Source organism: Peromyscus californicus, unplaced genomic scaffold, assembly GCF_007827085.1.
Source record: "Peromyscus californicus insignis strain IS unplaced genomic scaffold, ASM782708v3 Scaffold_4__1_contigs__length_199733344, whole genome shotgun sequence".
In the NCBI taxonomy this organism is placed as follows: Eukaryota; Metazoa; Chordata; class Mammalia; order Rodentia; family Cricetidae; genus Peromyscus; species Peromyscus californicus.
The window spans coordinates 150,341,427-150,366,057 of record NW_026294562.1 but is presented as its reverse complement, the minus strand read 5'-3'; the positions used below and the strand labels follow the sequence as shown (position 1 = coordinate 150,366,057).

The following is a 24,631-nucleotide window of genomic DNA, read 5'->3' as shown; positions in this document are numbered from 1 at the left end:
CACAGTACAGACAGGGTATGACCTGTAGGTCATTATGTTTGGTTTTCTTTCTTTCTTTTTTTTTTTTTCTTCTTTTTGAAACACAGACTTATGTTATGTAACTCAAACTGGCTTTGAATTTGCTTTGTAGCTGAGGATGACCTTGAACTCTTGATCCTTGTCTCAGCCTCCCAAACACTGGCATTATACATAAGAGCCACCACACTTGGCCTACTTTAACTCTGAATGATAATTTTCTTCTGTAAATGCCAGTTTTAGATAATAAGATAACTGTACTCAAATGTTGCTTCAAAAATGAGAAACAGGGACAAAGGTCTGAGATATCAAAGTCATATTCTTGAGACCATGTAAGGGATGGGGACATAAGGCCCAAGGTGAATATTAGACATGGTTAGATCTATTTATAACAAAGAAGGTCACATTCAGATCATGGCAGAAGAATGGAGAGTAATTGGGTTGTGAGTGATATGGTCTTCACTTACTCACAAGCCAGGCAGGAGACAGTTAAGGTTTGTGGTTGGAAATATGGAGGACTTGCTTGATGTATCTTAAGAAGAAATTACAGCAATTTACATAGAGGATCATTTACTGACATTTCATACATCCACATACTAGTAAAGCCTTTTCACTCTCAGGCTGTGCAGGGTCCAGGTGGCTGAGAACTGCGTGGAACTGTAGCACAGAAGCCTGTGTTTCTGTATCCTCAGTGGAACTCCAGCTCTCATTGTCTCTGTTTGATACCTACCCTGACCTGGCTGATTCACCCACGTTGATATTAGCCTTCCTGGAATGCCTTCTCAGTGTTTATAATTGTGCTTTACATGAAAATTGATGGCTATGGATATTTTCTTGAATTTAAAAGTTCACTGTTCATCAACTCAGTATCAGAATAATTCCCCATTTGTCATTTTAGTGGACTTTATCATGGAGTAACAAAACACAGTTTAGAACACAAAGGGTGTGAAAATATTTGGTTTTTTTTTTTTACTTCAAAGAGATATATAAAGATTAGTAGACTGTATTTGTCAATAATCCTCGAATCGGCAATTAATGAATTTTCAAATGTCAATTTGGATATCTTAACCACCTTTAAGATAACACCAGTTATTTTTATGTGACTCGTTTTGTCGTTTAATTAATGTCAGAAATATTTGATTTATCCCCAGTTTAAAATGTTTTAAATTATGTCATAAAATTGATGCTCTAATGTGATTTTTCTAAGGTTTTACAAGTGTAATTCATTTCTTTAATACTATTTATAAGGAGTACCTGCAACCCACAGTAGCACACTGGTTTAGAATATGTCAACTTTATTTTTGCAGATGCCTTTGATTATCTCTGTACACATTTTTGTTATCTGGGTGATGGAGGGAGAATTGGGGAACTCTGAAAGCGCACATTTTGCTTGCCATGCTGTGTCAATATCAACATGTTGTTGGCTGCTTGTAGGACCCGGAGCGCAGTGACTGCTCATCTGTTTCTCAGAGAAAGAATCTGCCCACCGAGAGACGGGTTTGCTGTCTGCTGTGTGGCATGCACCGTGTGACTCCTGTGACCGTCCCTCTTTAATTCTGGTTCCCCGTGTCTGTGCGTGCTGTGTGTCTCCTGTTTTTCCCATGCACCACTGTGACTAGCAGGGCTTCATACAGATTGTTTCCGTAGCAAACCTGTGGCCTCACTAAAGAGGAATGGACCCCGAGGAGTCCAAGACTAACATCCGTCCTACACTGCCTGCCGTGCGTGGTCACTGGCTGCATCAGAAAAATACTTGATGCCTGCATCCCTTGTGTGGTGCGCCCTCCCCTCCAGTCCTTGTGTTTGTTGTTGTCTTGTTGAGAACTGTAAGAATGTGTCTGGGTTAAATCAAACCAGTATTCTTACTTGCTAGTTATTAGTGTTAGCTCAGGATAGCAATTCCATGGGACTGAGTTAACTCCAGGTTGTTTATTTTAATTGTACTTTTTCTCTAGGTTCATTTTATTTTAGATTTCTTTTAGAAATTTCTTTTATTTAAAAAAAAATACCATTTTAGCATTTTAATGCATGCCTTTATTTCATTGTGTTTTGTTAGTTTTTCTTCTTTTTCTCTCTTTCTTGAGAATGGTCTCAAGTAGTCCAAGCCAGCCTGGCAGAGCTCTTTATGTAGTTGAGGATGATTGGAATTCCTAACTCTCCTACATCCACCTCTAGGTGCTGGGACCTCAGCCATGTACTACCATCCCCAAGTCAGCTTGTACTTGAATTCAGGCATCCCTTTCAGAACTAGCTGATTGCACAGTGCCTAGGAAAATGTCCAGGACAATAATACTGAGTTTATGGAGATGGTTGAGTTGCTTCCTGGGTAGCAGTTTTCAGGGGCTTAAGAGAATCAAAGTTGACTTGAAGGACAGTGGACAACTCTGTAGCTTTTCCAGGGTGGGGTCTGCATTGGCTCAGGTCTGATGGTTACATCTCTGTGCTCATCGAGGGCAGCTAAGCACAGCACAGATGTTACCCTCTGTCCTCTGCCAGTCGATGCCACAGCACAAACAAAAGCCTGTGACAGGGAGAATTAAATCATTGGTTACCCCATGTTACTACTGCTACGTGGCCAATCCAAGATTCGAATTCTGCTTTATTCACCTCCAAATACTATATCCCCTTATAGAAATTAATAATTTGAATAAACTTGTAAAGTTGTATAGGATTATTTTAAGTAAAAGGAAAATAAATAAATGTGAATAAAACGAACTTAGCTACCCTGGCCCTGTTCACCATTCTGAGGACCATGTGCTGGGGAAAGGAAACCTGTGTTCCAGCACATTCCTTCACCCAGCTTCACTGCATTCCTTGCATCCTACAGGCTTCCAGCAGACACGTCACTCATCACCTGTAAAGTGTGAGGAAGAGTAGATGGTGATCAGTAAGGGTGGGATGTTCCGGAAACCTCCCGCATGATACCTGTACCGTTGACCTCTGACACTAGCGTTGATTCTGAGCCCGCGATTCCTTTAGAAGGAAGAGGAAGTAGAAGACACAGCAGCTGATTCTTTGGACCCTCAGCAGCCTTGTGTGGAGAGCCTGCCTTTCTACCGTTCCGTTTATTTCTTCCCCACCTTCCCCTCTGATGTATTAGGACTTGTTCTCTACTGTGAGATGGGATTCCGCCATAAATTTATGAGATGTTCCTAATTTTAAAACAAAATGCCAATAATATTTTGTTCCAGTTTTTCTTCTTAAATAAAAAACTAAGCATTGCCCCCCTAAATACTGTAGCCTTTACTTGTACAAAACCCAAGTGCACATCAGACTCTGCACTTTTCTTTCTTTGTCCATCTGTTACAGCTTAATATAGGTAGCTAAACCACACACACATGGTCTCGTGTCCTTTGCTCTTGAAGATTCTATGACATTTAAAATCAGGCTCTATTCTTGGGGTGAGCAGCATTGTATCTAGGTTACAAACTAAAGTCTCTCATGCTTTTTTTCTTGGCGGCAGGGGAGGGTCTCACTATTACTTAGTTCTGGCTGGCCTGTAGATGACCAGGGTGGCCCCGAACTCACAGAGATGTGCCTGTCTCTGCCTCCTGAGTGCTGGGATTAAAGGCGTGCACCACCACTCCTGCTTCACATGTATCTTGAGTTGCAATCTGAGCTGCTTTTCCTAGGGAAGCTCAGTGTCAGATTTTTTTTTTCCCCTTCTTAAGGCTTTGAGTATTTTGTAAAAGCCTCTGATGATGCAGCCTTTTCATATAGTAATCACCGTCAAAGTGAGAGCTGTTCTATTTGTTTTAAAGAGGACTCCCCTTCAGAGAAGAGACAGCAAGAAATCCTGCTTCTACCACTAACTCAAAGAAAGGCCCAGATTGTCACCATGACAGAGTGGTGGAAACCTCTCCTACTGTAAATTTCAGTAGGAGTTTCTGCTGAAAGGCCGCTGAGGAAATATGTTTGAAATGGGAAATGCAGGTAACAGAGGCAGAACCATTAGCTCATATTGCATGCTAAGCTGTCTTAGAGACAGACATACAGTTCATTGGTTCCTAAAACACTCAGGGTGCACCTAATATATCCATATCAATTATTGAAATTGGACTCTACTGAATTGTTTTATTCTTAAGAAAATCAGTGTCAAGGTGTTTAGGCTTTAAACATGACTTCTGTGTAAATGTAATTATTACTTAGACTTATAACTGCCAAAAACTTGTAATAGCCAAAGTATGTATTATGTATATATATATATATTATATATATAATATATTATATCAGCTCATAAAATTAAAAATACTGATTGTCATAGGATGCTCTAAATTAGCATTTCCCAAACATATGGGTTTTTTTTCATTCTAGAATATTTTTTTAACACTGAATGTAATAACTGGTTCACTACAGGGGCACAGTAAAATGATCACAGTAACAAACAAAAGTGGATTAATGTTAATTGACTCAAACAAATGAAGATAATCTTCCTAGGTAAATAATTAATAACAACAAAAAAATGTAATAATGAAGAGGAGCGCTGTCCTCAGGCCAGTGTTTCTTGTGCGCTAAGTACTATGTGCAGCACTGGATTATTTTACTTGGTCACCACAGAGATGTTATGAGATAGGCAGTGTTGCTTCTCCTTAGAAAGGTGAGAACTTACAGAGTTACTTCCCCATATAACACAGATGATCCCCTTGAGGCCTCACACCCACACCTTTCAGCGTGGATATACATCCATAGCGCCCTTTCTTTCCGTCTGTTCCCTTCAGAGTAGAGCTTGCTGCCGTGTGAAAAGTCAAGGCGCCCTCCTGTCTCTAATACACACACTTATACTACCATCTAAATCCAAGTTTACAGTGGGTGCCAAAAGTGACTTTTTTGCTTATTAAATGAGCATTTACCTAAAAAACTAAATACGTGTCATTTCCAAAAACTGCTAGGTAGTTTTGTCTTCTTAGTTTTTTTTACCCTAATCATCGCCATGAGACTGTTCTAACACATAATATGGTGGAGATTGCTGCACTGTGCAACTGAACATATCAATGAGGTCCGCAAGTCATTCACTGTGTTTCCTTTGTCTGCTTGTGTTTTTGTTTGTTTGTTCTTGGTTTTGTCTTGTTTTTGGCATTTTAGTCAGAGTCTAGTCAACATTCGGAAAGCCATTGTGACAGAAGACAATAATTTATAACCATAAAAATTTGAAGTGATTTTACTATTGCTCTATAAAGGATAATAATTCCATGAAAACTTGAGATTAAAACCCAGTCTTTCTGTGAAATTCCCCCTAAGAAATGTCGTTCTGTGTTACATTAATTGGTAAGTTTGCAGAGAAGTTATGGATTTTATTATGGCACTCGCAGACACACATGTATCTGGCTATCCCTCCTTGTTTTCACTCACCCCCTTCTCCCACCCTCCTCGCCCATCTCAGAGAGCTTTGTTTCCCTTAGTCTCTGGGCCAGTTCTGTAAAGACGATGATGGGGGCCCTGAACTTACTCCACTTTGTCAACTGATTTCCTAACCTGTCCACATGGAGTCAACGTTTGAGTGTGACATGCGAAATGTTTTATTTTGACAAGTGAGGAAAAGGTGCATAATGGTGATGCATCCTTCACGTCAGATTTCTCACATTGTCCCCATCATTTGTCCTCTTCGAAACAAATTTCGTTTTCTGTGTAATGTTCCTGTTTTCACACCGGCACACACCACGTCATGGGAATGCCGAGCTGCTCTGACTAAAGCATCACGACTGTCATGTCGGGTGTTGCTTTTTAGAGTTAGTCACAGCCTGTGAGTGCACACTTCCGCTGCTGCTGGTATGTAATGTTGTTTCCCAGCTTTGACGGAAGATGGGGGAATCAGCAGGGCTCTATGTCTTCCTCTCCTCACTTTCATTTGCTCTTGCTCCCACTCAAAGCTCCATTTTGTTATTTGAGTACCACATTTTAAAAAGCTAGTATCTGAAGAAATTGATGACTTAGATTGACCTTAGTATTTTGCTTCTGTTTCTGTGATATCCGTTATTGTTCTGTTTGACATTGCTATTGGCATAACATCACATTCTCCAAATAATTGCACTGAAGCTGGCTGAACACATGAGGTCTCATGAGGTGGCTGTCATCCTAGCAACAGGCAGCTGGCACACTTGCACTTGGAGGCTGGAGTATATTCATTTAAAGACTCTCTATTTAACTAGAAACTATTCAAGGCTCCCTAGTTAGGTTCTATGACAGTTCTCCATTGGTCAACTAAAAGTAAACTTTGCTTATTGGGAATGGGAATATTTTTTTGTTTCAGGTTTCTATGATCAATTATGTTTTTAGTAAGCATTTCTGATGAGTTTTTTTCTTAAGTTTAAAAGCGGCATTTTATAACTGAATAATATTAATTTGAAGTCCATTTAAACCAAATCACAAATTTGAATAGTCCAAATATAAATATATTTAATATTCTTATCTACTCCAAACAAACCCTGTTGTTTTCTTTGGACTAAATATTGCTATTACATAATGAGTGGACACAATAAATTAGAATATTTAGATTAAGTAAATAGAGAAATAGTGGGACTGGAATTGTTATAAAATTCTAGCTTTATGAATTAGAGCAAGATTGTTATTTTATTATCATATATATTGTTTTAATAGAATAATAACTTTGTGAAGACTTTTCTCTGTGCAAAATTTTGTTACATTATTTATTTTATTCAGTGTTGAATATAACATTTTTAAATGCCCCAATTTTGGTTAGGAGGATAGAACAAGCAACATGCACTTTTCTTGTGGGCTCAAAAATGCAGGTATGTATTGTCTGCGTTGCTGAACTGCCCAAACCTAGTCACAGAATATGAATGTATTACTATGTAATACTGTCATATAATACAGAAATAGCATCTCATGAAGGCTGATGGGCCCTTGTTATACTCACACATTTTAAGAATCTGGTCAATGGGTGTGTCTCTTTCTAACGTAATCACTTATTGATTAGGAAAGAACATCAAGTTGGAGGTCCCATTTGACATTTGCCTTTATTTGGAGGTGAACAAAGAAGCGTTGTTTATAAATTTTTATCCTAATTAATTAAATTTGATGTAAGAATCAGGAATGTACCCAATATATTCAAAAAGTCAATCCTTGCTACATAGTTTTTTGTGTGTGGTATATTTAATTTTCTTATATCATCGTTACTGCTACATGTGTATCCAGTATGGGCCTACTAATATTAACTAATTGAAGACAATGTTTTTATAGTGAGAGTTCATTGGACCAGTGGGGTTTGGGACACAGGGTAGGTGGAGTTTCAGAAAGTACTGTGCATCTTTAGTTGAGGGTTGGGGATGAGTCTTACGAATGCCAGAATGAGACACAGCTCATCTCTGAGTGTGAGGGTCATAGGAGGGACATTGGCAAGCTTGTCACCCTGGGTCCTTCACAGTCTTTTCCATCCTAAAGGTGTCTGTCTGTCTTGTCTTCCAGTTCTGCACAAGCAGCCCCGAGAAGTGTGTCTCTGTTTGCTAGAGCTTGGCCGGATCGCAGCCAGGTAGGTAAGACCTCCTCTATCACATCAAGGCACGGACACATCTCAGCCTCAGGGAACAAAAGCACACTGACTTCTCATTACTGAAATTCAAGCTGGATTCGAAGAAACCATTTAGCAAATAGAACTGCTTGGATCGCCTTGAAAGCCATAGTTAAAATTAAACGTACACCTCTAGTACTCTCAATACCGCAGTCATGTGGCCAGGACAGTCTTTGCCTAAGCTGTCATTGATACCATTTAAGTAAATCCATTTCCTTTCGTATCTTGACGGAGCATGGAATGCAATCCTCTATGCCTTTAAAGCTTATGCATTTATTTTTACTTATGTTTGTATTCTGTGCCTGCTTGTCTGTGTGCATGTAGGTATTGAGATCACATGAGCCAGTAAAATAGAGTAAGAGATAGCAATGAGTGAGGTTAAATGGAGAATTTATGTAGAAAATTAGGAGAAAGAAAACGCCAACTTTACATTGTAAAACTGTAGCCCATTAACAAACACTGCCAGTGAACATATCCTTTTTTAAAATAGTCAGAAATAATCCCAAGGTCTTTAAATCACCATAGCCAATAAATTTTTAGTGAATTATGCAATATATAAGATTTTTTACTTTATCGCAGTAATTACAGTGAAAAGGATTGATTCAAAATTTTTAATTAAAATTAATATTACTATATGTTTCCCAACAAGGAAAAAATGAACTATTTGAAGATTTCCCTAGCCCCAGACCACTTCCAGATAACTGTCTAAAGGCCTTGGGGGACACTCAGGGTTTGACCTTCCAGACCCAGGCCAAGCTTGCATCCATTGGCCAGGCAGAATGCCACGCCCCTTGGGTTCTGCTGCATCCTTGAATTGGGTGGGAGAGGGCACAGGACAACGGTACTGCTGCGTACAGAGACAAGCCTCCTCCACTAGCTTTGGACCTACTGCCCAAGCCGGAGGAGTGGACTAGAGACGACCTTCGCCCCAGGAAGCAACAGACACTAAGAAAAGGCATAATCAACCCACAGCTGCCTCAGAGATACTCAACTAGAAGGAGCTCAGAGAGTCTAGCAGTTTTATTAAGAAAACACTGTGTGATATAATTACGTAGATAAATAGGAGAAAAATGCCAGCTTCTGCGTTGTGCTGAAACAGTCCAAATGGATTTGTTGGGTGTCAGGTTTTGAGAACTGAGAGTAACCACAGGAAGACTGCATCCACACAGCAGCTGGGGCTGTTACATCCCTCATCTAGCTGATAGTTATCTTCCTGCTGTAAAATGGTTATTTCATAACTATTTTTATGACATTGCTACATTAATTCAGAAAGAACATTTCTACTCATGGTTACCACACCATAGGTGAAGCTTGGCTACCAGCTTTAGACCTGGCATTAATTACCTTTGACACAGGCATGTAAAATTAATACAGATCTTGGTTAACAAAGAGAATAATTTTTCTCAATTTCAATGTACAGTGTCATGTGAAGAGTTTCCCCTTTGATATAATTAACTAATTAATTAGTCAATCAATTAGTTTATTTTAAAACTAGGTCCCCTGTAGGCCAGGCTGGCCTCCCACTCTGTGTATAGTGGAGAGTGACCCTGGTGTCCCACCTCTACTTTCCCAGCTCTAGGATCCTAGGCATGTACCATATGAGGAGCACAGGGCGCTAGAGACCCACCCCAGGGCTTGGGCATGTTGAGCAAACACTATGTGCTGAGCTGTATCTAAAGCTCAGCACAGATAGTTAAGGCAGTGGTTGTTCTGTACTGATCTGTACATACCCACGTTTTATGACCACTCGTGTTAAGATAAAGGCTGAATTAATTACAGAAAGTACACCATCAGAGTCAGTATCTCATGGCAGAGTTGACATTAAGCTCACCTCAGTATTGCGATATTGTAGATTGTATTTCTGTCTCCCTCAAGTGAGTGGGTCTTATGAAGCAGTATATGCTTTTCAGTACAAAAGAAAATGGGGTAGTGCACTCCTCTTGCTGTTACCTTAAACAATTGAAGGGATGCCAGTCAGATAACTGGTGTTCAGGTAAAATACCTATTTGTTTCCTTCTGAACACATCTGAGCTATTTGTTTGGTTTACTGGAGGTTCCTGAAGTAGGACAGCATGAAGGAAAGATGCTCGCCACCCCCATCTAGTCCCGTTTCACGTAGAAACTCTGCCTCAGGTTTAGATCTAGATTTAAATGCTTGAAGTCACTCCCTCCTCCGGTGTCCACTGCTGGAGATCACACAGATGAGTGCAGTTGAGCAGCTTCAGCTCACACTCAGAAACCACATTCATCTTCTCCTATAAGGATGCCCTTGATCTTACCAAAATTCCTAAGTCCCTTGAGTTTTCTGCTGTTTGCACTGAAAGGGGATGCCTTCTTACACTCCACTCTACATGGTACCTGCAGATCTCGCATGTGTGCTCCTAAGAGCACCAACATCACTCGATAAATGCTTCTGGGAGTGTTCCTGAGCCACTGCTCTCTTCTTCCGCCTGGAGACCCTCAGCAGAACTCCTTGAAGAACTGGAGCCAATCTGGGCTCTGGGGTGGTGACAGTACTTTTGTTCTCATGGCAAAAGTTTTTAGTTTTTAACTATACAGAGCTGTCATTGTTGGATGGTCAAATTTCTCTGCTAGTATTTCAGAAAAATATACATTTCTGAATGCAAGAAACATGACATTGACCAAACCAACTCAACAAAATCAAAAGATTCTTTTGGCCAGTATTTTAGTATTAATTCTACAAAATGAAGAAATAAATGACTATGATTTCAACGTCTTTTCAGACTGCAGGATTGAGGTTGTTCATCATGAAAATGACAGCTTCTGAGATGGTAGTGTGGTGGCAAGGGTGGGTGTCAGCAGGACACCACATCATCTCATGACTTTGGGTTATGGTGCTCCCTTGATCCAGAACAACTTTATAACTATTCAAAGGAAATATTTGAGAACATTTTCTTTAATCTTATTTTCAGTCATGGTCTAATGAAATGTTACTTAAAAGAAAAGTGATCGTGTGTTAAGATCACTACTTGACTCACTTGGAGGACCTGCAAGGACTGCTGGGAGTTTATGTGTCCTTTCCCATGGCTCGGGCATTTTCCACATATAAATCTCAGTTTACATTGCCTTAAAATAGGAAAAATGGGGCAAAATTATCTGGCAAGAATCTATAAACCATCTGTTACATGCCTTAGAAAGAGGGAGTTTCATTAGTCTATAAAATTTGTCCCCCGACCCTACTACAATGGAACACAGATGTCTTTTGTTGGAAAGTACAGTCTACTAAATAGTTTGAATATATTTTCTAGGGCAGGAATGAATTTGGTAGTGCATTAATTTCAGTTAGCTTAATCCCAAACACCACATCCTGTGCCGGAAAAATGAAAGACCCATTCCTATATTCTCCCCATACAGTCACCAATCCCAAGACTCCCTAACTTGTTACTTTTTAATGAAATGAAAGTAAGTATCCAGCCTCCCATTATTTATACTATATTTGTATTTCTGGGCTCTGCAGGAATCAGGACTTAGCTTTAGTGAATTCAGATTTCTTAATGACTCCAGTTGGATCCCTATTGGGGTTGATAAAAGGAAACCCCCTTACCCCCAAAGTTCTAACACCCTGTTCTTGGAAAGAAGGGGAAACATTAATTTGTGAAAATCTTATAGAAAGAATGGACATGTGAAGAGGTATAGAAGTTATCATTGATACTAAACCAAGGTATCCTTTTGAAGAACAGAACAATGCACCTGATGACTAAGTTGGCTTGCAGGTGCAAGTCTCCATCCTTGGAGGTGGGTCATGATTTACAGCCTGCTGACCCCTCCGGACTGACAGGAAGCCAGTGAATCATATTCCAGCATCCATTCCAGTACTGGCTGACTCTACCCTGAGCAGCTTGAAGAATTCAAACGCCATTGTAAGCAGCAATTCCAGGCTCAGTGCTGACTCTCTGTGTCAGTGGCACAGCTAATTTTCAGCTTTCCCAGGTAAAGAAGGATCTCCAAGGAAACATTTTCCATGCATGAGTATCTTACAGGTTTATTCAAAGCCGACCTGTTTGTTTCATGTTGGACATGAGTTGAACCTGTTGCTACTCTAATAGCATATTTGCTATTGTTTTATTTTTAAGACAAAGTGTATACATCTTATTCTTAGGAGGCAGCCTTCACCCACCTTCAGTTGAAAATGAAATCTTTTCCAATCTGTTTAACTTACATTTTCAAATATGATGTTTCCACTTATAATTGACACAGAGTTGGCTGTGATCACAGTGTCTTGGATTCCTCCAGACTTACAACCAGGTTTATATAATTCTCTTGAGAACATTCAACACAGGCAACATTTATACCTTGATGGAGCTAAGAATCCACAGACGTCTAGAGCAGTTAAGAGTGTGGTCTTCCAAAGTCCCTCTGGCCTGTCAGTAGCAAAGCTGAGGTTGCTGGGAATCAGGTGTGGTGTTCTCTACCACGATAGAGTCTGTAGGGTACCAAGTGTCTTGTAACAATTCATTGATTGGTTTATAAGTACAAAAGGTTAGAAATATGAAATGTGGTGACTAGATCTTTATAGCAACTGTTTTCTCACTATGGAACAAAACTTGCTTAATAGATTAGAGGCTGTTGTGACATGGTAAGCTGTTTTACTGGATTCTTACAAAAGCTTTGCAGCTCTCAAAAGGCATGTGATACACAGAACCCTTCTCACTATCCAAATTCTGAGAAAAAAAGACAATGAAAAAGAGGGACAGATGAAATATCAAGTGTTTCCTTTATGACTGAAAAGGCCCAAGTTACCAGGCCTACTGGGTGCCTATGACTGGACTCTAGAATCAGGCATCAGCAAGGATGAAGCAGTTTGGGGCTTGTGCCCTTCCTGGAGGTGTAAACCAAGTCAAGCCTGATCAACAAAGCTATGTCCTTTCATCTCAGAGGGAAGAGTAGGTAATGAGCCAAGAGGCCAGGAACTGAACCAACTGGACCCCCGTCTGTCAGAACAAAGCATCACCAGAAGGAAAACTGCCTCCCTAGAAATTTGCACTGCACTTGTGTGCAATGGCATCTGTTAAAGAAATGAAGCACAGCAGGAGGACACACACACGTTTCCATTGGCTGCTAAATTGACACAGTGCTCATCCAAAAGCAGTGAGCACAGTGTCAGCATTTCCTCTCTGCTCACAGACTATTTGAATGGGATCTCATCCACAACCTACTGTTTGGTTTCTCTTGTTTTGTCTAGCGATAAGGTCTCTCCAACTAGTCTAGACTGGCCACAAACTTAATGTCTTCATGCTTCTGTCTCCCAAGTGCTGGGATCACAGGTGTGTGCTGCCACACTTGGTTCACAACAACCTTTTAATCACCAAGTGGTGTTTTCTCTCCTTTATAATAAACAATCATCTGATCAGAAAGTGTAGACAAACTGACAACAGAAGCCTGTATTTGAGACTCTGTCCTGTCTCCGTCTTCTGCAGACATTCATCTTTCTGTTAATAAGTGTATGCCTAGATTATTTTCTACATGCCTCACAGTTGTCAAGTTCTAGAATTATCTTTGTGGTGTCCCCTACTAAGCACAGTTGATATGGACCTATAAAACTCAGTACATCTTTAAGTTTTAATTAAGGAAAACCTGATTGTAGGAGATACAATGATGGCATCCACGATCACGTTCTCTCTTGCCCTCCATCCCTCCTCCTCTGTCTCCAAGTCTCCTGAGCATGTATAGTTTCCAGACCTTTTATATGTTGTTGTTCTGAATTATTCTTGTGTCCTCTCCCTGTCATAATGTTTGTGCTTTCCTTGTGCTATTCTGCAGGGCTTAGCTTGTGCTATTGTGAACCACATGCATTGCTCTCAGTGTATAAGGACTGAACAGCTCATAATGATCTCTTCTGTGTAGAATCAGTTACTTCTTTTTCTAATTAGGGTTCTGATGTTTTAATTTTGATATCAACCCTCTGTTTTAATCTTTATCATTAACAAACATTTTAAATAAGGCTTTAATGATAGCACTAATATCGTCAATTCTGTTACAGAAAAAGTTCAAGATAAATTCCCTGTGGTGTTCAGGTCGCTGAGACAGAAATATGCTAAATTGAGTATGTTTGCATCATGTACCTCCATGCATATGCACTTATACACATCAGTTACATGTTTTTTACCCTGCTCCAAGAATGCTAATTCACAAATGCTAATCCCATTTCAAGGTCAGAGAGTTCATGCCATTGTAAAAGGCAATTGTTTATGGTACTCAGAATCCCAGATATTGTACCATTATTACATTGTTGTAATGTGTGTGTGATAACAGTGTCATGTTCTTGAAAGGTATGGTGTGGAGCCTCCTGGTCTGATAAAGCTGGAAAAAGAAATTGAACAAGAAGAGACACTTTCTGCCCCGTCTCCTTCGCCTTCTCCTTCATCCAAGTCTTCAGGAAAGAAGAGTACTGGGAACCTACTGGATGATGCAGTGAGTGGAGTTTACAAGTCTTAATAGCAGTTTTTTCTTTCCAACTACAAAACCTCCCCTGCCTTGTCAGATCTTTCTGACCTTGCTGCATTTCCGCTCCTTTGAATTCACTTTAACTCCGACAAGAAAATCTGTGCTCCTACAGCTCATCCTGAAACTCAAAGCCGAACCAGTGGTTTAAAATAAAGTGCCACTTAATTCCATTGAACAGTAGCTGAAACCCTAGGAAATGAGTCAACTCCTTGACAATGGTTTTTGAAAACACTTAAACCTGTTGTTATTCGTTCCCGATTCCTCCTTTCATGGAGACAAACTTGAAGCCCAGAACCTTGAGGATTGTTGAGGAGGGGGACACAGCCTCTGACAGAAAGATGACTGCACTTGATTGATTGCCTGGTGCTGGCCAGAGTTGACCATCTCTTCCTGAGAGCTCTTAATTCTGAGACGAAGGTTGCTTGCAGAGGGTGGAAATGGGATGTTTCATGAGGCTCAGAGGAGAGGAGCTTAGGACCCATCGGTGTTTATCTACTCTGCAGTCCTCTAGGCACAGGCTTTTAGTGATTAGGACATAGCCATGATAGCCTTATTGTAAGGATAAGCAGTTCCTAGGGATACCAAACCATCCTTGCTCATGAGAGTGGTGTATTGGACAGTTACTCCCATGTGCTATCATGTTCATATCTTAAATGCATGAAGACATTAATAAACAAGAGGAACCATGAGTGAGTTGTCTTGATGTTGCTTAGACAAAGTTTACATTTATGGACTATAATTGCCTGCAAACTTATAGGACACAAGAGTGTGAGAGGCATAAGACTGAAGTATGTCTTGCCAGAGCGAGCAAAGTCCTCGGAAGACTATCTTGATGCCAGCTGTTTATAGGATACCAGCTGCCAGGACTGCAGGCCCCCCTCTCTAGGGTCTGAGCTGAGAGAGAGTGGGAGGGTGGCTGATGAGCGCTTTCAGATGCAGGAAAAGACATGCACCCGTCTTTTGCTTTTCTCCACATGACAGATTTTAAAAAGCAGAAACTTCACAACTGCCCGAGCAGCTGTGAGTCCCCACAAAGGCAGCAAACTTCAGCTTGGCCCACCAAGGTGTCTCATACAGTACATTTTAATCTGACTTCTTTTTGGTAGCTGCTCAGAATGTACAAATAGCCAGGGAGCTTTCCTACCACAGGAAGGTGCTTTGGAACCCTTTTAGGATCAGTCACATGCCTTGCTTCTCATAAAGCTTCATTTTCAAACTTTGTACAGTAATTGGATGATATTGTATAATATTGAAGGCATGCTCTTTATATGTTGAGAGTAATTTTTCCATAGTGCGTTATACTTTTTCTTTAGACTTAGTGTGAGTTCAGTCTTCTTGCAAATGTGTCCCTGGGCTGCCATACCCATTCTGACTCCTTCCCCTCTCCGCTGTGACATCTACTGACATTCTCTCCTCCCCATACTCTGGTGCCAGGCCTGAAGAGTGTCTGGCTAGTGTTATCTTTACTTCCTAATTCCTCAGCCAGGGGGACCTCTCAGCTCTCATTATGAGGTCCATGCCTATTTTTACGGTAGCTTTGTTTTTTCACTAGATTCTTAAAATTCCTCCATGCCAGTACCCCTGCAGCCAACATACTGTGACAGAATGCAAGTGTGGTTCAGTTAGAATTATTGTAGACACCTCTAGGATCCACCTGAAGCCCTGCCCAACTGACGCCTCACATGTCTCCTTGTTATGTGTTTTCCAACTCTTTTGTCCTTTGAACCACTTCGTTCATGTTGAAGTAGCAGTTGTTAGTTCTTCAACGTATTTCTTGAGACTTTTCTTTTCTTTTTTTTTTTTAATTTCAAATGTTCAGCCAATAGCTCAGGTGTATTAGTAGTTAGTGCTTACATTTTAAGTTAACCCATATTCCTTATTTACACACTGCCACATGGCAATACCTTTATTAGCATGGCAGGCTAGGCTCACAACCAAAAATATAAGATACTTTTCTTTTAAATGTGTATTTTAGTTTGTGTTGCCTTCCATTGTGTGCATGTGTACCTGTGGCGTGCTTGTATGTGCACACGTGTGTGTTCACGCTTGCAGAGGCTGGAGGCCTAACTACTTTTTGGTAGTTCTTTACCTTCTTTTTGTAAAGTATTATACAGGACCTCTCACTAAAGCTGGAGCTCACTGTTTCAGGCCAACTAGCTGGCCAGAGAGCTGTAAGGATCTCCCTGTCTCCATTCCCACCCAGTTTCAGACATGTGCTGGCTTTTTTTGACATGTCTGTTGAGAATCCAAAGTCAGGTTTTCATATCTGCATGGCAAGCGTTTTACCCACAGAGCCATTTCCTCAGCCCACACGTGAAGATTTTTCTTGGCATTTCTTACCAATTGTTGCAACTTAATTATTGTTGTCTAAAGTGTTTGTAAGTATGCAGTGAGGCAGTTGTCAATGAGGCCTAAATATCCATTCCTCTCAAGGTGCAGTCTAATTTTCACAATCAAGTATGGTGCTTTATTGGTCTACATCTCCCCCGCTCCCTGGTACAGACACTCAGTGAGAAGTCTCCTCTCTGTCCTCTGTATCCAATCATGTCTTCTGAAACATCTGCCTAAGTGCTCTTCTGTCCTGTTGTAGATGAAATAGGTACTGCCGTTTGAGATCATGTGTCAGAACCAGGGCCAAGGAGCAATGATGCTCCCTCCCATTTCTCCACCAGCTTGTCTCAGGGCTAGCCAGTCTTCATCTTTGGGAAGGGGAGAAGTAGGAAGAGAACCCCCCCCCCCCGAGGTGTAGAATAACTCGGAGAGGGATTAGAGGCTATTTCATCAATATACCACTAACTCAGAACAAAAGAACGGTGTTCTAGAGACCTAAGACAGCAGTCCCCTCAGCCTGTGCCACTAAGGACTGTTCTTCCAGGTCAAAGCTACGTGGGCACTTCAGAGGAACCTTGAGAATATAACTATCTGTTTAATGAAGGAATGTGCATTGGAGGACACATTTAATGTGCTAAGTGGACACATCTACCTCTTACCAGTGAGAACTCTTGTGTCCCATAAATCTTAAGACCAGCATTTCTCAAGGAATGCTTGAAGAAATACTACCACTACAGTACCCTGTGGGGAAAGGTTAGGTCAGTATAAGAAATTCAAAGTAGTGCTGTCTACCTGGCATTCAGAGAGTCTGCCAACATCACACAGACTCTGCTGAGCTCCCTTAAAAGATCTAGTTGACCTAGAATTTCTCAAATGTACTAGAACATAAACCTTTTTGTGATAGTTTCCTCCATTCTTCAGTCTTGTAAACTACATTGAATTCTTTGCATTGTGTTTAAGTGATGGTTTTTCACTGAAGTATTTTATCTCAAAGACAGTGAGACAGAAGGAAAAGTAATTTGAATCTCATTAATGGTTTAAATCAGATCCCTTTTATCTAAGGTAAAAAGGAAATAGTTACCATTACAACCATTTCCCCATACACCACGCACATGTAGCCATTTGGAACTGAACTTGAGGTAACTCAATAAAAGTAGCGAGGAAAAGAATTTAAAAGAAAGATGATTCTCTAAGTTTCTGTGTGTAATTAACACTGGGTTGTTTCGTACAAAGTTATTGTCCGCTACCCCCTCCCCCCACAAACAAAAGAAAGATGAGGGTGGGTACGGAAGAGTAAAGGAAAGAAGCCAAGGAAACAGGAACGGAGGAGACAGAAGGAAAGGGGAGCCTGCCAGGATGATCATGTTCCAGCGGAGGACTTCAGAAAGAGCCGGGCTGAAAGCACCTTTGTTTGCTCACATGCCCTAGTCTGAGTCTTAGGGGAACTGCAGGGGAATAGGCGACCTTTTCTGTGGACAATACCACCCCCCTTCCTTAATCAAGATCTCACAGAGGAAACACAGTGGTGTCCATTCGGATCGCTTTATTCCCTATGTCCTGATGCAGAGATCCAGCTGTGATAGGCGGCCAGGCTTGGCCGGGCTTTACCTTCCCTTGTCTTAAGCCCTCTCTCACGAGGAGTTGAATGCAGTTCTAAGAAATGGCTCTTACTGTCTCCTTCTCTTCATCAACTTCCTCAGTCTGGGGATGAAAGATAGTGGAATTCTGAGTAACCAGGCCCCAATTGAAATAACATGTCAGCCCCAAACTGGCTGGGTTCCTAGCCAAGAACAGAGCACCTGGCAGGGAGTTACCTCCTGGTAATGTAAGAAGCAGGGCTGTCATCATTCACCATTAACTTAACAATGTGTTTCCAATGCCCCTGGTCTGGCCTTTTCCCTTCTATTTTTTCCTCTGCCCTTGACGTAAATGAAAAAAGAAAAGCAAGGCCTTGCTTTCCAAACAAACAAATAAGTCTATTTTTGTAGTGAGGAAGGCATGAAGAAAAGGCAGGCCACTTGAGAAAATGTTCCTGGTGCTAATTTGACACTAATAGGATCTGTATTTTTTCTAAGGATCCTGCAAGATGGAGATGTTGCCCACACAGACTCAGGATTGTCCTTTGTCAGTAGAGAATTTGCCCAGTAAGTTTTGATGCCTTAGGCTGTGAGTTTTGTTGCTCTCTGGTCTCCTAGGTGACAAAGATCTCATCCCTGTCTCCTAGCTCCTTTATGTTATCCCCACTCTTTTTTTCAAAGCCCCTGTGGTAGTGGTGAGGGTGCTCTATGTATATGGACATTTTACAAACATCTGTAGGAAGAGATATACACAGAAAACACTAAAATAGTGCATCAGTGCATTCCAGACCGCTGACCTCATGGCTAGTTCAGAATGCGAGTCTGCTCTGTAAGGGATTGCTTCACTATTTCCCATCATTTAGGTCACTTGCTTTAGCATTACCATAACAAGATGGCAAAAGCTCAGATTTCTTTTTTTTTATTTGTTTGTTTGTTTGTTTTTTGAGACAGGGTTTCTCTATGTAGCTTTGTGCCTTTCCTGGGACTCACTTGGTAGCCCAGGCTGGCCTCGAACTCACAGAGATCCGCCTGCCTCTGCCTCCCGAGTGCTGGGATTAAAGGCGTGCACCACCACTGCCCGGCCGCAAAAGCTCAGATTTCAAATCCGTGGCCTGATTACTAACTGAATGACAGATGTTCCCTCACTCTTCAGTGAAAGTCATCTTTAAGGCTGTCTGGATCCAGGCCTCCCTCTGCTCCAGTGATTTCCCTGTCTCCTGTGAAGATCCATTCCATTGTTAGTGTGATTATTTTATGTATGTGTCCAGTGTCCATCTGTTGAACTCTTTTCTATTCCATTAGGGTGTTAGGCTTTATGTCTAGGGTTTAAGATGAGATAAAATATTATCTTAGCCTTTGGGGAACTAAACCCATCAAGGAGATGCTAAGGTTAACCACTAGGCTCCTGTCACAGTAACGACTCAGAATCTTAGGCTTGTGTTGTTGGAAAAATTTAGGATGGGAGAAGAGACTGATGGGTGTGTGTGTCCTGAGTTAGTTCTTTCATTTTCAAGATAGTGTTATTTTGTTTGTGTCATTGAGGCACAGTTTGCTTGTTCTTAAGATAATTTTTTTCTTGCATTCCTCTACCATTCCTGGTTTATACTCTGGTGTCTTATGCTTTCATACTTCTGGAATCTTCCAAACTCTAACAAAACCATTGTATAATTCTTTTGTAACAAAAATTAAGGGAGTTCATAAATTACTTTCCCTGTAGTTTTTGCTTGGTAAAAGAATGATTGAATTCCAGTCATTATACCATTAAAAATAATGTTTGAGGTCTTGAGTGATGGCCTGGGGTTGAGAATGCTTACTGTCGATGCATGAGGACCCTCATAAAAGTAAGACCTGGTCACACTGTCCTGTAACCTCAGTGCTGTGGGGGTGGAGACAGGAGGATCTCTGGAGAGCATGCCTGTCACTGGCTCCACTAGCTCCCCTAGTTCAATGACAGACTCAGTCCCAAGGGAATAAGGCAGAGAGAAACAGAAGAGATCACCTGGTGTCCTCCTGCTCCTCCTACACACACACACACACACACACACCAAACATATGTTTGCATACACCATACACTGACATACTTATAAACAGAGTAAATGAATAAGTAAATGAACAATGGCTGGATTTTTTGGATGACCACTGTAAGTATCCTAACTTTCTTATCTGTTGAATTAATTTTATCTTTACATGGTAGCTACTAACAGCTGATTATAGTTCAAGGAAATTATGGTTGAAGTATTTGACATTGAACATATGAGATATTTGGGTTACTCTGGATTGTCTGAAAAATACTTTCTCATTTAAAAACATTCTAGAAGTTGCATGGATTATGAAACAAGTGAATTTTCTAGCGATATTCTTAAGATTTGCAGTGTTCATGCATGTTCATGAGAACTCCAAAAGAATATTAATCAGTCATGTTTTAATTACTCATTTTAAATGTCAGCTAATGCAATATTTGATACCTAAGATGGGGTGAAGTGCAGATGATTCTGAGTGATCCAGTGGTAAAATTTCAGGGGAAAATCTTAGAGTTTCAAACAAAACAAAAGAAGAGTTTCCAAAAAAACTGTTTTTCATTTATTTCAAACCTAAATAGATTAGTGGAATGGGATTGTATTGAAGAAACATTCTGTGTCACATGAATTTGCCCCAGCTTTCAGTGTGGTTAGCCTATGCACGCTTTATTTTACCATTCAGTGCCTTTGTTGTGTGAACCCCCCACACATGGTCTTTCTGGCTGTCCAGCTCGTGGCTGCTGTCATCACAGCTAATCTCATCTGATGGCCTCCCTCCTCATCAGTATCATCATCAGCCATACACTCAGAACCTCAGAAGATGCTTCCAGACCCCGGTATTCACACTTCCCCCAGGGACCCTGTCTTAGTTAGGGTTTTATTGCTGTGAAGAGATGCCATGACCACCACAGCTCTTATAAAGGAAAACATTTAATTGAGGCTGGTTTACGGTTTCAGAGGTTCAGTCCATTATCATCATGACGGGACCTGGTGGTATGAAGGCAGACATAGTGTTAGAGGAGGAGCTGAGGGTTCTACATCTTGCTCTGCAGTTAGCAGAAGGACTGCCACACTAGGCCTAGCTTGAGCATATGAGACCTCAAAGCCCACACCTGCAGTAACACACTTCCTCCAACAAGGCCACACCTACTCCAACAAAGCCACACCTCCTAATTGTATCATTACATATGTACTGAGCATTCAAACACGAGTGTATGGGGTCTACTCCTGTTCAAACCAGCATAGTCCCTGTGCTCACATCATTTCTGATATAGAACAAATCTACATGATTAACAGTTCGGCCGTGTTTGAAATCTTGGAGAGTAATCACATGTGATTTTATTGGGGGCAATGAATGTGCTACTCTATTTCAGGTAAAAAGAATCTCGGAAGACCCTCCCTGCAAGTGCCCAACTAAGTTCTGTGTGGAGCGGCTCTCTCAAGGTCGATATCGAGTGGGAGAGAAGATCCTCTTCATCAGGGTAAAGTCCACTTTCTCCTTCTCATCTTGTCCTACATGAGCATTTTCTGAACCTGAGTCAGAGAAAATGTCAAGGAATGTGACTGGCCAGGAACACCCTCTGGTGTCATTGTGGCTGCAGGATGTGGACCTGTGCAGAGCAGTAGATATGATAATATGCTACCAAAGGCTGGGTGAACAGAGCATGTCTTTATACATACAGAGGTATCAGCTCCCATGGAAAAAGGTAGCCATTTATGTTTCCTGTATTCATTTCATTTCAGTAGAATGGAATGAAAATATGCCCTTCCAGGACTTCCACATATCACAGTGTGGAAATAAATCATCGCCCTATTGGTTCTGGGCAGCTTTGCAGATTAGTTCAGCATTGGTTTTCCACAAGTCTGGATTAGGAACCGATGTGATGAGATTGAAAAGCTCTGTCTTGGGAACTGGAGATGGAGCGCAGATGGGAGGAGGCTTGCCTTGCATTTTGGGGTCCTGGATTTGATCCCCAAAACTGCACAAAAATCACCTCACTACAGTATTCTGCTTAACAGTGACTAACACTTCCCCCCTGGGTTAGAAGAGAGAGAAGGGCCTCAGCTTAAATCACCAGTGTCCTCGGGGGGGGGGGGGGGGCTGACAGGGCTCTGTGAAGTTGAGTTGAAAGCTTTTCACTCAGAATCTGCTTTGCTAACAGTCAAGAGAGCTTGGTGTCTCAAAACAAGTTTGTGATATTTGCTAAGGGCAAAAATTTTTCTTTAAAAAAACTGAAAATATAACTACATATATCTACCCCTAGAAAGCTTTGGTTCAGAAAAGGACTTTTTCTGTGTCTTTTGGTGTTCTTCCTAAAGAAAGCACGCTTTATTCACTTCTCCTTTGAACCTGGTGAAAGCATCCTGTTGGTTTCCTCCTCGTAGACGGAAGCATCTTAACGTATATATCAGGTGAGATTGTAGAACACCAGACACCATCTGAGATGACCCATAGGAGACTTTTCAGTGTGAAATTGTATTCATTTTAACTTGCAACTGAAATGTATTAATACAGCAGGCCTCTTTAAGAATCTGCAACATGGATAAACAAATCTTTATCTTAATTTTATCTTAAACTATGTCAATCATTTCAGATTTTTACCTAATTTCAGATTAATGTTTACTTGATAAAAACAAATCCAGGTAAAAATGGCTTTTCTGCTTGGGAATGTCAGCCTTGTGACATGAATAGTGTTAGAGGTGGTCACCCTGGGTCCAGGGCCTCAGCTGGAGAGGCAGGCGTCCAGGTTGCTCTTGTTGCCTTGCTCTTTCTTGCAAGGAAAACATGCATTTTTAAAGCTCCGTTGCCTGCTTTCCCATCACCACATTAAATAACAATGCTTTAGAGTCTCTATGGATGCATTAACATTTTACCAGGCTGATTGCTCAGTTGAGAATCAGCCTCCATTAGAATATGAGACCCCAGAGCCTACAGTCAAAACAAAGGGCCTTATTAAACAGCCTTCCCTTTTTGTGATAGAAATGTTAATAACTTGGACACTGTTTCCTCAGATGTCACCTAGGATCTACAGGCAAAAGAATCCAGTGAGCATACTTAATTGTGTCTGTCTGATCTTCACGTGTGCTCAATTGTCAGACTTGGGTTTCCATGTTTACAAACTGCGTAACATTTGATAGCAGCTGTCAGGTGAGCTACTGTCTCATGGTCCTTGTCCTTTTCAGGAAACGTTTCCTTCCTGCTAATTCTATTCTATCATTTATAGAAGAATTCAGACTTTTATCGTGAGTGCTAGTGTTTACACTTAGTATCGCACACTCAGGCAAGCCTGTAAAATCGTGACCCACAGAACTGTCTCTCACTGACTGGTAGCAAGGTATAGCATCAGGCTGTTAGGACATGCTTTCAGCAGTTTTTTGTTTTGTTCTGTCTTAAGGCTGTTAGGACATGCTTTCAGCAGTTTTTTGTTTTGTTCTGTCTTGTTCCTATCTATCTATCTATCTATCTATCTATCTATCTATCTATCTATCTATCTATCTATCTATTTTGTTTTTTCGAGACAGAGTTTCTCTGTTAGCTTTGGAGCCTGTCCTAGAACTCACTCTGTAGCCCAGGCTGGCCTCGAACTCACAGAGATCCATCTGCCTCTGCCTCATGAGTGTTGGGATTAAAGGCATGCGCCACCACCGCCCGCTTTCAGGAGTTTTTAGTGACACTTAGCCATAAATCCTGTACTTTCACATAGTTTTACACTTTTATAACACTTTTCATGTGAAAATTGATTTTTTTCAAATGGTATAGTTTTAAGGAAATTTTGTATCACTGCTTAAACTGGAAACTAAATCTTTTCACGAAGTTAAATGCCATGAACACATACTCACAGATATTTTTAATATTTTTATTCTTGAGAATTTCATGTATACATGTTTTCATCGTATCCACTTTACTCTCCTTTTAACTCCTCACTACATCCCCTTCCAGTTTCATGTCTTGTTTTTTTAACAACCCATTGGGCCAGATTAGTGTTGCCTGTATAAACACAAGTGTGGGGTCATCAGTGGACGTGGTCAACCTGCCTAGAGCCGCTTACCTGAAAATAATTCATTCAGCCACAGCTGTTGGGAGTTCCTGAGTGCAGTGGCCACTGAGTGTCCAACAGACACCATTTCACAGCACTCCTCTCCGTACCCCTATCTCTCTACCCCCTCTTTCCTGATGCTTCCTGAGTCTGAGGATCAGGGGTCGTGATCTAGAGACCCACTATGGTTAAGAACTTCACACATGCTAATTCTCTGTACTGTGACCAGTTGTCTCTACAGCAACTGCCATCTATTGCACAGAACAGCTTTCAAAGATGTAATATTTGTCCTGTGAGTCTGTGTCCACCATGATAGAGTGCTCTTGGAATCTGAGACAACTTCTGCTTGTCCTTAGAGACTTCCTAACTGAAGTCTGAGGCACCCCACACTGTACATTTCTCTATTTTCTCACTGTGTTGGATGAGATGTTCTATAGCCCACTGATAAACATGTGCTTTGACTAATGCTTTAGATTTGTGTCTGGCTGGGCCTCACGTGGTGGATTGTCATTGTGCTCTGATTGTGTGAGGAAGTGGCAGTCATTACTCAGAAACCAGTGGTGCTGATCTTATGGCTGTAGAAGGTAATATTTTAACTGTGGTTCTGAACACTTGGATTAAAGGGCACGTGTTTATAGTGGAATCCTCGGACACAGGAGTCGG

General features: G+C 41.0%; 1 protein-coding gene across 9 annotated transcripts in view; it reads left to right on the top strand.

Annotated features, from left to right (window-relative positions):
• The window catches only part of Gas2 (growth arrest specific 2), a 144,593-nt gene that overhangs the window by 76,479 nt on the left and 43,483 nt on the right, over window positions 1-24,631 (top strand). For 8 of the 9 annotated variants that reach the window (XM_052760560.1, XM_052760564.1, XM_052760566.1 and 5 more), the window contains 3 exons: window positions 7,438-7,501; window positions 13,831-13,972; window positions 21,305-21,412. In XM_052760560.1, coding sequence (XP_052616520.1) covers window positions 7,438-7,501; window positions 13,831-13,972; window positions 21,305-21,412 — 314 coding nt within the window. Of the gene's footprint in view, window positions 1-7,437; window positions 7,502-13,830; window positions 13,973-21,304; window positions 21,413-22,250; window positions 22,344-24,631 lie in introns of all 9 variants that reach the window. The other variant, XM_052760569.1, reaches the window with a different exon arrangement.